Consider the following 15,549-nt stretch of genomic DNA (forward strand, 5'->3'; position numbering starts at 1 on the left):
TCCTTTCTTTTCTCTCTTTAAGTTGAACTCGGGAGCGAGGTGTTATGATTTATTAATATATTATAAGTTCAAATATATTAATATGACATCATATTATTTAATTAGTCTTGATCAAGAATTAATTTGGAATTAATTTAGTGATCAAAAGAGACTAATTAAATGTACGGGGATTGATTTGGTAAATCAATGATTCTTATAGTGTGGGCCTATAGTTATTTAGGATGGGCTAAACCAATATGGTAGTCCATGGAGGTTTAACCCATGGAGCCTAAGTAATATGAAAGGTCATGTCCATTAGGGTTTACATGGATGTAACCCTAGACTTTGCCACATTATAAAATAAGTCCCTTAGCTCCTAAAATCGACACTAGTTGTTCTAGGAGATCATAATAGCCGATTTTTGTGCAAGTCACTCTCTCTTAAGTCCTCCATTGTTGGTGGTGTTTTGTGAAGCATTTGAGGCATCACATTTGGGGTGCTAGGCTCTTATAGGTACAAGTTAACAAGCTATAACAAGAGGTAAGTCATCTAACTAGTTTTTGTTGTTCAAGTACCCATGCTTTGTATGCTAGTTAGGATAATGGTTTGGAAAATCAAAATGCATGTATAATTAGAGAAAACATAGATCCAAAGCATTTAGGGTTGCATGTACACCATAAGGTTGTTAGAGTGCTCAATACCCATCATATAGAGTGCTCAATACCCATCATAGATAACCTTAAACGAATAAAATAATATTTATTCAATTTCGTAATTATCCAACTTCCTATTTATCTGTAAGGAATATTCCGCATGCCCTGGAATACTCTAATTTCGTCCACCTCCTTCCAAGGAAGCTTATGGACTCTTTATTGTTCAATTATTGAACAATTGCACTTTAACCCTTGCACTTTTAATTAATACAATTAATCCCAAAATTAATCTAATTAATATCTGATTAATTATTAATTAAATATTACTATTTCTAATTAATATATTATTTTAATAACATATTAATAAATTCATTTATTGCTATTTATTAATCATATAATAAATCAATAAATCAGTTTCCCTCTCTCTAAAAGTCATCATATTCAATTTATAGGTTTGAGGGCAACCCAAAAGGACATTGCTAATAATTCAACATCATACTAATTCAGTTATTGGCTTTGACACCTAATCCAATAATTACGCCTTGCGTAATGCCTTGTTGTGCCAACTTCTTGTTAAGATCTTAATGTACTAAGACCAACCATCCAATTCTCAGATCTGGACCTAATAAACGTTGTAAATAATAAAGTTTATGAATTTACACTTTTGCATAGCTTAAAAGGGAATAAGACCAAACCCTAAGTTCAAAACACACTCCAGGGCTCAAGAGCTTATGCATGGATGAATGGGATTCACCAAGCTCCTATTTTTATGACTCGATCAACTTAGAACACATGTAGAAAAGAGACTCATAAGGTTTGGAGTAGCTCCTACTCAAAATGACCAAGGTCAAGGGACCAAAAAGCTTATAAAACTCATTACTAACTAGATCTATCAAATGCATCATCAAGGTTCAAGCATTATATCTCATGGAGAATGTTGATGAGGTGAAAGGCCTGGATCTACAAGCCACTCCCAAGAGCTTCTTCAATGGAATCATTCTTCACAAAACACTCAAAAGAACACACAAATGCTTCAAAATCCTCACAAGATGGCTAGGGTTTCGAGGTTACTGCATATGAGGGTGGAGGCTGAGCATAGGAAGGCTTCTAAGGGATTAGAGCCTATAAATAGGGCTCACAAACCCTTAATTAGGGTTTTGATCAGCAGCGGCTACGCCCTGCGCAACAAGATTTACGCCGTTCGCAGATCATTAAAGACGCGTTCCTCCATCAACCACTACGCCATGCTTAGCTATACTACGCCCTGCGTAGGCAAAACTTCCATCTTCCCGCTCAACTTCAATCAATCATAACTTCTTCGTTTCAAATCTGTTTTCAGTGTTCTTTATATGCACAGAAATGTATTCAAAATCCCCACACTCATATATAGTTAACTTTGGCTTAAAACATGCCGAACTAAAAACATAATCTATACAAGAAGCCTAACCTATAACTTTTCCGTTTCTACCCTTTGGTTCCAGCATACAGATCAAGGGCTTAGACCCCACATCCAATGTTATCAAACTTTAATAAGGTCAAAACTTTACTTTCTCAACGCCCAAAGCCTTTACATGATCGAATTACGACATGGAAACCCTGAATTAAGAAACATCCGGACCAGGGTGTTACCAAAAATGTAGGGGTGGCAATTTATGACACGACACGACAAAAATACACGATACGAAACGAAATTGGGACGAAACTGAAATTTGAATTCGTGTTCGCGTTGACTGTAAAAAACACGATGTCGTGTCGTGTCGTGTTCGTGTTCAAAATTCAACACAAAATTGACACGATTTAACAGTTCTTTATCGTGTTTGTCGTGTTATATTTGATAAAGTATTCATTAAATAAACTAGTTTTTAGTATATGTTATATTTTTCGTGTCATGTCGTGTTTATCGTTTTTTAATTCGTTCATTTTCATGTTAGTTAAAAAAACACGACATCGTGTTGTGTCGTGTTCGTGTTACATAAAACCTTGTCATGTCGTGTCGTGTCAGACAGAAACACGAAACAATAGCATGATTTGCCACCCCTACAAAAATGTGTGACATGTGTCCTATATTGGGAAAACATCACGAAGTACTCACTGTTACCATCTGCATTGTTTCCCTTTGTCCTTTGCCTTCAAAGCTTTCTATTTTTCCTCCAGTTCCTATAAAATTGCCGCATTGGAATGGTTAACTAACCATCAACATATGTTTCACTAGGGGTGAGCACGACGCGGTTATGAGCAAAACCTCACCACTAACCGCAAATGCGGTTAATCCATTTTCAAAACCGCTTGGTGCGGTTATTTTTGCGGTGCGGTTTTGTTTTTTTTGTACTGCGGTTATTAACCGTATGGATTTGGTGTGGTTTTTAACCACAGTTCAGAGCTCAAATGGTTTTAAGAGTTCAAACATATTACTTGTAATAAAAAAACCATAATGTATAAGACAATTAACTTAAATCACAAACAATTAATATCTTAAAAACGTTAAATCAATAGTAATTAATAATAAATTTTCTTAAAATTGTCTAATTTCACCATTTTACAAAGTTAAACATAACAAAAAACCAACACTTTTGTCTTCTAGTATTTTACTTATTTTTCATTCATGAAACTTGTCTTATTTTTAATATTTAATATATTAATAATTAATAAAAAAGTTGTATATAATATATGCGGTGTGGTGCGGTTTTTTTGCGGTTTTTGAAAACTAATAACCGCACCACACCGTAAATTTGTGGTTTTTGAAAAACAGAAAACCTCACCATCGGTTTTTATTACGGTTGCGGTTTACGCGGTTTTTGCAGTTAATTTTAGTTGCGGTGTGGTTTTTGCTCACCCGTTTCACACATATAACAAGTTTCAACATGCCCATTTAACCAACTAAACCTTTTATTCCGTTCCATAACATTTTATATGTTGTTTAGCAATACACTTTAGCACTATAAAATTCTCCCTTCATTAGTTATTTAACTTATAATGGTTTTATCTAGGAATATAAATATATATCTTTGACCAATTGGTTACTTAAACTTATTTAAACAATATAATGATCTTTGAATAAGGTATTAACCCAAATACTAATCATGTTTTAATATTCATGTGTAAAGCAAGTAAATTGCATTAATACTCTTGTTAAAGAACCATAAGAATCAATTTATAATTTATTTATCCAAGTCTTCGTATTTCAAATTCCAACTCATGACTAACCAAACTTGCGAATTGCTAAATACATGCTATTTATAATAGATAACATGTCTCTCAACTCATTTTATAATTTTCTAGTCTCAAATCTCAATTTGATCATGGAAGCAAACTCTTAAAAAAAATATACTACGTAATAGATATATACCTTCACTCTTTGCTTTGAATGAGAAAAACTTTTTAATTTGTTCTTGATTTTCCTTGGAATTGAGTTTTTAAACACTAGGACACCAAGAAGTTACACACATTTTTTCTCCCAACTCTTCGAAGGGCAACATGTTTAAAAACGAAAGAAAAATGGTGTTAAAACGGTAAAAACCCATCAAAAATTGGTCCAGAAGCATTTTAGTGACATCTTACTTTTAACTTAATTTTTGACATTATTAATTATTTTGTGACAACACTTATTTACTAGCAGAAAAACAATCACATAATGCTTTGCAATGGTTTTGGAGATGGAGTGGTTAAGAAAATTTGAAACTTACTTTATATAAATGGGGTCACTCGTCTCCTTTTCACGTATTGCTAACTAGTTTTCACTAATTATGTAGTCATTTCTTTTAAATACATAAAAATGACTATTTTTGTAATACTAACTTCCACTTTATTTGTCATTTGTCATTTTAATTATTAGCTCTTTCTATTAGGGTTGATATTGGACAACCATTGTAGATCATCAATGATCAAACATATACCAATGGCCACCCAAAAGTCCAAAACAAGTCCAACTTGACACGGTGCGATGCCCATCAACAGAATATCGAGTGACGCAAGCTCTTACACGACACGAGTCAAGCACACCCAAGTGAACTCAGCCTCACCTTCCACCAAAGCGCAGCCTTTTTTCACCAAGAACATCAAAACCCCTTTTTCTATCATCCTCCATTTCTCCTAGAAGCCGAAAACCTTAAAAAAAAACAGTCAATATGCCGGTCGGCGTTCTCGCTTTACAGGGTTCCTTCAACGAACACATCGCCGGTTCGTTCCCTCGTCCTCTGTTTTTATTTATGAGTATGTATGTATCTGTTTCAAGGAACTTTCCATTACTGAATCGTGCGATTGTGTTTGTGTGTAGCTTTAAGGCGGATTGGGGTGAAGGGGGTGGAGATTAGGAAAGCAGAACAGTTAGACAACGTAAGCTCGCTCATTATCCCCGGCGGCGAAAGCACCACCATGGCTAAGCTTGCCGAATTGCACAATCTGGTAAACTTTTATCCATCCATCTATCTATCTATTACCTTTCCGATGCCCATTTGATTCACACAACCCAAATCCAAAAATTGTATCGAAATTCTGTACATGGTCTATTTGCACTCTATATGTTCGACAAAAGTCCTATATGAGCCTTTCTCTGAATCAAATTGGTAATCTGCTTGTAGTTTCCTGCACTCCGTGAGTTTGTAAAAATGGGAAAGCCAGTTTGGGGAACATGTGCTGGTCTCATCTTCTTGGCAAACAAAGCAACTGGTGAGATTCTATACAAAGAACACATTTTTTTGTATTGCAAATAAGTTCAAGATTCAACATTTAAATTCACGAAATTGACACCAATGATTCATTTTTCTGTTTCAGGACAAAAAGAAGGAGGGCAAGAACTTGTTGGAGGGCTTGATTGTACAGTTCATCGTAATTTCTTTGGTAGTCAGGCGAGTAATTTCATTATTTTTCTCATTAAAGCATTGTACTTTCATAATTTTAATGTCATTTTTAAAAATACAAAACAAATAATGAAAGTATGTTGCTATTTCTTGCATAATAATATACAGATTCAAAGCTTTGAGGCTGAGGTTCCCGTACCAGATCTTGCTGCTAAAGAAGGTGGCCCACCAAGTTTTCGTGCTGTTTTTATCCGTGCTCCTGCAATTCTTGAAGTGGGGCCCGATGTTGAAGTGTTGGCTTCTATTTCTATTCGGTCAACCGACATAGTTGACCCAAGTCAAGAAGCTCAACCCGATACTAAAGTGATTGTAGCTGTCAAACAAGGCAATCTACTAGCAACCGCATTTCATCCCGAGTTGACTATTGACTCTCGATGGTATTTCCATTTCCTAAATTATTTTTTCAAACAAAAGATTATTCTTCTAGCAACCCTGAGCTAACTCACTCTCACACTGTCCAAGAATATCATATAAGATGTAAATCAGGTATACAGTGGCCAACTTTGAAACTCTTGTACCAGTCTGTTGCTGCTGAGACTTGAACCCTTGACCATTTCTTTAAGGATTATACATTTATAACCTAGGAAAAACTTTTATATATTTCTTAAGTTGTTTCTTTAAAGTACATTGCTAATATTTGCTTTTTTTTTTATAGGCATAGTTACTTTGTGAAAATGTCGGATAGTAATAATGAAATAGTGGCATCGAGTAGTAGTAGTAGCTCTTATGAAGATCAAGAAAGTTTCCTTTACAACAAGCAATCAAAAACCGATCTTCCTGTATACGAGTAGCTATGAAATTGATTGATATAATTGACGAGGGGTGTTTTTGTTAATGGGATGATTCAACAAGGGGGGTGTTTGCAATTTTCAAGTCATTTGTGTATATAATGAAGGAAATTGATTCATCTTTTGCTTTTTGTTTTGTTTTATTTGGACAAAATGTTTGGATGTTATCATTTATAAGAGATTGGATTTATGTTTTCTTTCTTATGTGGTGTGGTTTGATGAATTTATGTTAGTGATACACACTCGAAAACTCAAATTCAATAACGATCAATCTTGGATTTACTTTGATTTTAAATTAATTGATAAAATCTTCACTTAATCAAGTTTGATAAAATCTTCAGAATCACATTCTATTCTAGATGTTGGAAACACAAACAATAGAAATCAAATATGGAAACCGGTTTAGAATGAAACCAGTTTGGGGGAAAACCGGTTTTTGTATATACTCTTAAAAAAGTGTAACGGGCTAAAAACCGGTTTGATTAGGTTTTAAAGCTCAATTTGTGCACGTTAACATGTGTATGGAATGGGCTTTTAGATGGGCCTATTATTTAAAATGGGCTTATATAAATGACAAAAAATGTCTAATAATATTTAGTAGCGTGACGAATTGCTGTTCTCAGGGAAAATGGCGAAGGAGCAAAAAGCTGAAAGTGGAAGAAGCAAAAAAGGGGAAACTGCTCCGGCAACGGCGAAAGCTAACGGTAAACGTAAGATTAAGAAAAATGCTGAAGGAGATGTACAGGTGGAAGTTCCGATCGTTCAGTCTTCAAGTTCCAATTCTCATAACCACGAGAGGAATGGAGTGAAATCAGAATCATTCGTAGAAGAACAAGTGGAAGTGTCTGGAAAAGTGGATGTCGTTGATGATTCTGTAGAGGCGGAGGAGGCGATGAAGAGCACTGAGGCTTCGAAGGAGGAGAAGAAGAAGGAGAAAGCGAAGGAGGAGGAGGTGAAAGAAGATACACATCAGAAGAAGAAGAAGAAGAAGGTGAAAGAGGAGATTGATGAGAAAGACAGTAGCTCATTGTATCAGATTCCGATGAATCGTGTGAGTCGTATCATTAAGGTCGAAGATCCTAACGTTCGTATCACTCAGGAGGCCGTTTTCATCATCAACAAAGCATCGGTATCACTGAATTCCCTTGCCTTTAGCTCCCATCGAATTAGGGTTCATTAGTTGCATAAAAAACACTATGGAGCAGCTTAGTAAAACAGATTCGAAATACTATAATTATTTTCAATTACTGTCCAGAATCGCTCATTCATACAAATTATAACCATGGTAAGCTGCAACGAGAGTCAAGTTGATGTTTCAAATCATCGATTACTCCATTAACATTTAGTCTCTTTTGTTTTTTCTCCATTGTACCACATGCTTTGACGAATCATTAACCCCCAAAATTTACGAACAATCAATTTGCAGATTAGAAACTTACGACCTTCATTGTATGATCAGAAACCGCTTCAAAAGATATGAATCCTGCTTTCATACAAAGCTTAATTTAAGCGACACATTTGACATTTCCTTCTTTAGGTCACAATAATCTCTATTCAATGCTTTGAATGTTTGTGTTTGACACTAACAAATTAAAGCAACTCAACATAATATCTTCATAGAACATCAACAACTCTTTGTTCATACCACTGTAATCTCTCTCTTATGAAATCTTTCAATGGATCAAAAGTTCTTGTTTGTGTGCAGGAAAAGTTTCTTCAGCTATTCACTACAGAAGCATATGCTAGTGCTTTTCTTGATCGCAAGAAGCATATTGGTTACAAACACCTTTGTAAGTTCATCTCATTCATATTATACATCATGTGTACATAAATTATTACAGCATCTCATCATAAGTGTGTAAATCTTTGTTGTTGAATCAGCATCAGTTGTTGGCAAGCGTAGGAGATTTGATTTTCTTTCAGGTATGTGAATATGTGAATGTGATATGCAGATACCTTTGTTTTATCAGATAAAGATTTATGGATTGTAATTTGTTTGTGTGACTTGTTGAATGTTGATGTAGATTTTGTTCCTGAGAAGGTGAAAGCTGAGGATGCATTAAAAGAAACACCAGCAGTGGAGACTTGAAATCCTTATTGTGAAGTGAAGATGTAATCCAAGTAGCATTTTTGTGACATTTGATGAGGATTCTCATTTTGTAATATTAATGTGCATTTTGATGTTGTTTGAATTGAATTATTGATTTGATTTTGTGTAATACAAGAATGGTGTCTTGAACTTGCATGGTTTATAGTTGATTTAAGGGAAAATTGCAAAAAAGTCATTATATTACCATAAAATATCAAATTTGACACTGAGTTTTTTTTCCCCGTAATTATGTCTCTATATTTACAATTTTGTTGCAATATTAACCAAATGACCGGTTCTACCTGTTCTCTGGTAACCACTTTTCTTGAAGTGCAATAAAGTTATTATGTTTACCAAAATTGCGATTTTGACAATGTTTTTTTTTCAATTATGTTACTATATTTATAATTTTGTTACAATATCAACTAAAAGATCGTTACCATCAATCTAACACGTTACCAAATAAATGACACGATAATGTTGTGACGTGGAAGCCACACCATACCATCAATCCAACATTGCGTGCACTAAAGATTAGTTAGACACATGGTCGTGGCATGGCCCTCTATAGGTCGCGACACGGTGTGGCAAAAACCTCCCTAAGGGAGGAGGGAGTCGTTCCCATTGAACCCACCGAACCCACTGCCACATCAGTTTTTCTCTTTGATTTTTCTTCATCTTTCCGAACCCACAACACACGAAAATCCTATATTTTTCAACTCACTCAACCCACTCAATTAAAAAAAATACTAAACAACTAAGGTACAAGTCTTAAAACATATGGTACAAGAGAAAATGAGAGAGAGGATGAAGTGGGTTCGTGAAACCAATTAAACAACCCGCCGAAGAGGGAGTGGTACCGGCGGTAACTCTATTGCTAATTAAGATTTTAACTTGATTATTTTGTATATTTTTTTTAATCGAGTGGGTTGAGTGGGTTGAGAAAGATAGGATTCCTGTGTGTTGTGGGTTCGGAAAGATGAAGAAAAATCAAAGAGAAAAGCTGATGTGGGAGTGGGTTCAGTGGGTTCGGTGGGTTCAATGGGAACGACTCCCTCCTCCCTAAGGAGGGTCACCATTCCTTATTTCTTTCCACAAATTCTTCTAACTCTCTTCCTCTCGAGATTTTGGTCCATCGTGATTCGACATTTCGTTGTGTAATCTAGTTAGCGAAGCTCTGGAGATTTCAGAAGGATAACTAAGGAAACGAAGTAAACATCGAAGTTCTGCTCACGACTATTTGGACCTCATCAAATCGAATAAGGTATACTTACTCATATCTAACATACTTGGTTGTTTCAAGAATATTCATGTGAATTAGTCTATTCATGTAACTGTATTCCAACAGTCCTCACATTCTAACATACAAAGGACATATTGTCACACATAGTATAGTGAGATAACTCATCTGAATATTCTTGAAACAACTAATTAAGTTAGATAAGAGTAAGTGTAACTCAATTTGATGAGGTTTGAATAGCCGTGAGCAGAACTTCGACGTTTACTTCTTTTCCTTAGTTATCCTTACCAAGCCTCTAGAGTTTCGCTAACTAGATTACAGAATGAGAAGTCGAATCATGAGGGACCAAAATAGAGAGAGAGAGAGAGAGAGAGAGAGAGAGTTGGAAGAATTGGTAGAAAGAAATTAGAAAGGGTCACCCTCCTTTTATAGGGAGCTTTTTGTCTCGCCTCGCCGCGGCCATGGGTCAGACTGACTTTTCTTTCGTGCACACAATGTTGGACCTGTTGAGTTAGGTACATTTAATAAAACGTGTCGCGGCACATAGAGGTGTGATGTGGCTTCCACATCACAATATTGTTATGTCATTTATTTGGTAACGTGCTAGAAAAAAACTGTAACAAAACTGTAAATATAATGACATAATTTAGAAAAAAAACACAGTGTCAAAATCGCAATTTCATCCAACAAAAAAATTGTGATAGTAACTGGTCATTTGGTTGATACTGCAACAAAACTGTAAATATAATGACATGATTTAGAAAAAAACACAGTGTCAAAATCGCAATTTTGGTAAAACATAGTGACTTTATTGCAATTCGGGAAAAGTAGTTACGAGGAGAACAGAGAGAACCGATCATTTGGTTGATATTGCAACAAATTTGTAAATATATCGACATAATTTAGAGGAAAAAAACAAACAAACAAACTTAGTGTCAAATTCGAAATTTTATGATAATATAATGATTTTTTTTTTCAATTTGTCATTGATTTAAATGACAAATATCAATAAAAAACAAACAAAGGGTAAGAATATGTCATTTCATATGAACTGGGATAAACCACAAGAAAGTTAAACAATAAATAGAGAAATCAAATATCCTCAACTTTTTTTCTCATACCATCTTCCTATATATTTAAGATCGTCACATTTGTCATATTTAATAAATTTTTATTATACTTGTCATCGTCTAAAAGGAGTAGAAAGATAGATAGAAAAAATAAATAGGATGCTATTTAATTTCTCTAACAAATATTAATAAGCAAGTGGATATTGTGCGGATGCATAGATAGTGAAGATAAGTATTAGCAATAAAATACGAAACAAATATTAGCAATATGAGCTCAATCTTCCTCTCGTGCTACTTCTCAATCGACTTACATTCATGTCTTAAGAGAACTCTCTAGTTAGCTCCAAAGGGAATGTTATTTCACATATTATGTGGTTATTCTCCACTTTACTTATCTCTTATTTATGTTGTGATCAACTTCATTCTTAACACCTATTTCTTATAGACAATGGGTACTTGAAACTCTCAAACTCTCATTTGGGTGTAGAATTTGCTTAATGATACACATTTCTACTCCTCTCATTTTTCCTGAAAAATTGAACCATATATATTTTGTATTAACTGTAATTATCGATCCTAAGCTCTTTTTCCTGAGATTGATTTTTCAAATCATTTTATCTTATTTTATTTTAATAAAAAAATTGGGATAGAAAGATGAACATTTCCACGGTTGTTGGATGAAATAAGAAGATAAAGAAAAGTGATGTGGCCAGAATGGAGAGATGGAAAGATATCATTCACGCATCTACCAATAGGAAGAAGACTACTTTACCAAAGTTTTGTACATATGTGACATATGTATGTGCACATTCTCACAATGTGATGTGCACATTCTCACAACGATTTGTAAATATTAACATATAATGGGATGGGAGGTCGTATATTTATAATCAACTTCAGAACAAATTTTTTATTTTTATGACTATTGGATATGCAGTTTTTGGTCGAATAAGTATAAACCATTCTATATAAACTTAAATGTTTTTGAGTTGGTTTTTAATACAACTAACCCCTTACTCCTAATTATAGCTAGTTTTTAAATCTTCGTTATTTATTTATTAACTGATTTCTTTTAATAAATAATAAATAATATTTTATTTTAATGCTTGGTATTAAATATTAAATTATATATATAACTAAAATAGAACTTTGAGTTTGTGAGTATAAGTTATTCTATCTAAAAGTACAATATTTTATGTACAATGTACAAGTATCTTAATGCGTAAAGTTCAACTTTAATCCTTCAAATTTATATGACCCGTCACTTGTAACCCCTCTATTTTATAAAATGATATTTCCATCCCGATAGTGTGTGTGTGTGTGTGTGTGTATATATATATATATATATATATATATATATATATATATATATATATATATATATATATATATATATATATCACTGGTGTCAAAATCCCGATTAATCCCTAGACGCTACTTGACCGATTAGAGAGCTCTCTAACGATTAATCCATGCATACAAAATGACTGAAATAGTAGAATACGATGAAATTTTAACACTTTGAAGAAGTTATATCTCAATAGAAACTATTTGAGATATGATTGGTGTTGTATTTATCATATTAACTTATTTTGTTATGATATTAGTAGTATTTATGAACTTTTATATGATATTAGTCATATTTAATTTTTTAAAATCTAACAAATTAGCAATTAATGGTCTCCGATTAATCTTCGCCTAACCGATTAATCCCTTGACCCGTCCACTGACTAGCTAACGTCGAGCGGTTTTTACAACCTTGATTAGGGGTGGCAAATCGTACTATCGTTTCGTGTTTCTGTCTGACACGACACGGCACGACAAAGTTTTTGGTAACACGAACACGACACGACACGATGTCGTGTTTTTCTTAACTAACACGAAAACGAACGAAGTAAAACACGACAAACACGACACGATACGACAAATATAACATATACTAAAAACTAGTTTATTTAATGAATAATTTATCAAATATAACACGATAAACACGACAAACACGAAAACACGATAAAGAACTGCTAAATCGTGTCAATTTCGTGTCGAATTTCGAACACGAACACGACACGACATGACATCGTGTTTTTTATAGCTAACACGAACACGACACGGACACGAATTCAAATTTTAGTTTCGTCCCAATTTCGTTTCGTGCCGTGTATTTTTGTCGTGTCGTGTCATAAATTGTCACCCCTAACCTTGATATATATATATATATATATATATATATATATATATATATATATATATATATATATATATATATATATATATATATATGATTTTTCCCTCTTCTACTTTACTAATCTGCGACAAAAACACATAAAAGCTCGTTATAAAACGCATACTCAATTACTAGTTCTTAATTATAATATAATCCTTTTAGTATTTTTATAACTACGTATTTATGATCTTTTGAACTTTTGGAAAAAAACACCCTAAAAAGCTTAATTTAATTGTCAAATGACAAAAATGCAAAAATGGTCCCTGTGGTTTGTCATTTTTTGTGGATATGGTCCAAACCTTTTAAAAATTGGATTTCTGGTCCTTATGGAGAGGTTTGTTTGTGGAACAAGCCCTTGGGGTTAACAGCCGTTTGTTTGTGGCTGTTAAACCCCTCACGTGCATTGCACATGAGGGCATAAATGTCATTTTACTTGAGGGACCATTTTTACAATTCCTGAAATAACATATAAAGACTTCCCCAACATTCAAGTTCTTCCCCAAACGTTGTTCTGCAACTTCGAAGTTGTTCTTCCTTCTCTCTTCCTTCTCTCATCTCTCTTTGTTAACAGTCGGGGTGTCAGTTAATCACACGATGGTTCTCTGTTTTTGTGGTAAGTTTGCTGTTGTTAAATGCTCATGGACACCAAAGAACCCAGGCAGACGTTTCTATGCTTGCCCTCAAAAGGTAAAGAAATTCGTTTGCACCCATTTTGATTTGTAATCAAATAACATTTGTTATTTTCCCCTTTTTGAAGGATTCTGCTTGTCGCTTCATCGGATGGGTTGATCCCCCCATGTGTGAAAGGTCTAAAGTCATTATTCTTGGACTATTGAGAAATATTAACCGAATGCAAGCTTGGTGCACAGCTCTGAAGATCATGTTGCTGGCTAGTTGGGTGTTTTTTGTGATTTTGTTCATAAGGTCTGTTTAGGTTTAGGTAATAGGTCAATGGGGTGGGTTTTTATTTGTTGAAGATCGATAAAAGTGTGGTTTTTTGGTGAATTAATGGTTTTTGGTACTTTGACCTAGGTTCTTTGTAGTTGTTTGTAAGGTCAAAGTAAGTTGTGTATGTAGTAAATGACTTCCTGATATAAATATGATTTTTATGGAATTGCTTATGTTGTTTGTAAGGTTCTTTGTAGTTTTTGTAAGGTGAAAGAAAGGTTAATGTGAATAATTGACTATAATGGTTATAATAAACAACAATAACAAAAAACCATAATAACCAAGGCTGCAATTACATAATAGACTACAAGCATATAGTGCAATTACATTATCCCAAAATATGCAACCATATATATATGTTCTAATACTTATCATACTAATGAAAACCAAACGAACCATAAGTCATAAGTTGTTTAACATCAAAACACTTCCAAAAGTAGCAAATAACATCTGCCAAAACAAACACAACCTTGATCTTCAACTTCCACCTAACTTCCACCTCCTTGACCTTTGCATGTCCTTGAGTTGTGACCTTTGTTTTTGCATTTTGCACATGTTACACTGACATATTTCCTTGTTAATTTTTGAACTCCATCAGGACCCACTTTACAGCCTTCTTCCTGACTTACACCATGAGTACCAGTCTGACTTTGACTCCCTCTTTGACTCTGACTCAATTTTTCATCCTCACTTTTCTTCCTCTTCTTTGTAGGCCTACCTGGTTGCTTGTGATGTATTGGAGGGACAAGTGTGGTGGGATACAAACTTTTAGGCCACATTATTCTTCCTTTTATGGGCTCTACCTTATAGGAATATGCATTCTTCCATGTATCCAACCAGTATACCTTATTGACCCACCTGTAAATGTCACCAACATCCTCTGAGTTCTTGGTCATTTCATAAAGGGTTGCAATGGCATGTTTACATGGGATGCCTATTAGCTCCCACTTTCTGCAAGTACATGTGTTGTTCCTAACATCTACAACATGTTGGTCTTGCCATGCCCCAGTGACTTGGTATTTCTCACCCCCATTCCACCTAGCAATGTAATGTGATGCATGAGACTTGTTTACATCCAATATGGTTGTTGCAGTGGGTGTTAAAGGCCCTTTTGCCTTGTCCATCACCTTCATAACATTACATATTCTCTTCATCAGGTATTGTCTAATATACTCCAAACAACCTATGATAGGCTTATCTCTTCCCTCTATTATCTTGCTGTTAAATACCTCACAAAGGTTGTTTAACAGTATATCAGAGATTGCTCTGCCTGTTAAAAAAATTAACATATTGTTTTAAGTACAAGTACACATTTAACATATAGTAATTTATGGTAATTTATGTACCTGTAAAATGGCTTCTTGCCCAGTGTTTTGGAGGAATCTTTCTAAGCCATTCACATGCCTCCTTGTCATAGTTGCTAAATTCTTTCATGCAATGTTCAAATTCAGGTACAGTGGTTGCAGTTGCACATCTCCATAAATGATCCTTGTACTCTTTCAATTTCCATTTCACTCTCATGTTCTGATGTATGTGCCTGAGACAATACCTGTGCTCAGCACATGGGAATAGTTGGGCTATTGCTGGTATTAAACCCTAGAACAATAACAATAATTAAGTATTTAGTTTATATAATAATAAGTAATTAATAATACAAGTTAGAAAGAGATACCTTTTGTCGATCTGTGATAAAAGTAAAGTT

At 34.3% G+C, this 15,549-nt stretch overlaps 2 protein-coding genes across 2 annotated transcripts; both read left to right on the forward strand.

Moving 5' to 3' along the window:
- Window positions 1–4,592: 4,592 nt before the first annotated feature.
- On the forward strand, window positions 4,593–6,478 carry PDX2 (pyridoxine biosynthesis 2). The gene is made up of 6 exons (XM_079031818.1): window positions 4,593–4,808; window positions 4,906–5,033; window positions 5,210–5,297; window positions 5,403–5,476; window positions 5,597–5,865; window positions 6,144–6,478. The coding sequence occupies exons 1-6, from the start codon at window positions 4,757–4,759 to the stop codon at window positions 6,277–6,279; spliced, it is 747 nt and encodes a 248-aa protein (XP_078887944.1). The 5' UTR covers window positions 4,593–4,756; the 3' UTR covers window positions 6,280–6,478.
- Window positions 6,479–6,867: 389 nt separating this feature from the next.
- On the forward strand, window positions 6,868–8,521 carry LOC145093628 (uncharacterized). The gene is made up of 4 exons (XM_079031828.1): window positions 6,868–7,405; window positions 7,982–8,066; window positions 8,158–8,199; window positions 8,301–8,521. The coding sequence occupies exons 1-4, from the start codon at window positions 6,905–6,907 to the stop codon at window positions 8,363–8,365; spliced, it is 693 nt and encodes a 230-aa protein (XP_078887954.1). The 5' UTR covers window positions 6,868–6,904; the 3' UTR covers window positions 8,366–8,521.
- The last annotated feature ends 7,028 nt before the right edge of the window (window positions 8,522–15,549 follow it).

The sequence above is a fragment of the Lactuca serriola genome, chromosome 1, assembly GCF_051521515.1.
Source record: "Lactuca serriola cultivar US96UC23 chromosome 1, Lser_US96UC23_V15, whole genome shotgun sequence".
In the NCBI taxonomy this organism is placed as follows: Eukaryota; Viridiplantae; Streptophyta; class Magnoliopsida; order Asterales; family Asteraceae; genus Lactuca; species Lactuca serriola.

Bases quoted from the DNA above. Each gene is read 5' to 3' on its own strand.
- PDX2 (XM_079031818.1), top strand. From the start codon at position 4,757: ATGCCGGTCGGCGTTCTCGCTTTACAGGGTTCCTTCAACGAACACATC. The intron at 5,298-5,402 runs GTGAGATTCTAT...TTTCTGTTTCAG, and splicing joins CTTGGCAAACAAAGCAACTG to GACAAAAAGAAGGAGGGCAA. The intron at 5,866-6,143 runs GTATTTCCATTT...TTTTTTTTATAG, and splicing joins TTGACTATTGACTCTCGATG to GCATAGTTACTTTGTGAAAA.
- LOC145093628 (XM_079031828.1), top strand. From the start codon at position 6,905: ATGGCGAAGGAGCAAAAAGCTGAAAGTGGAAGAAGCAAAAAAGGGGAA. The intron at 7,406-7,981 runs GTATCACTGAAT...GTTTGTGTGCAG, and splicing joins TCATCATCAACAAAGCATCG to GAAAAGTTTCTTCAGCTATT. The intron at 8,200-8,300 runs GTATGTGAATAT...ATGTTGATGTAG, and splicing joins GAGATTTGATTTTCTTTCAG to ATTTTGTTCCTGAGAAGGTG.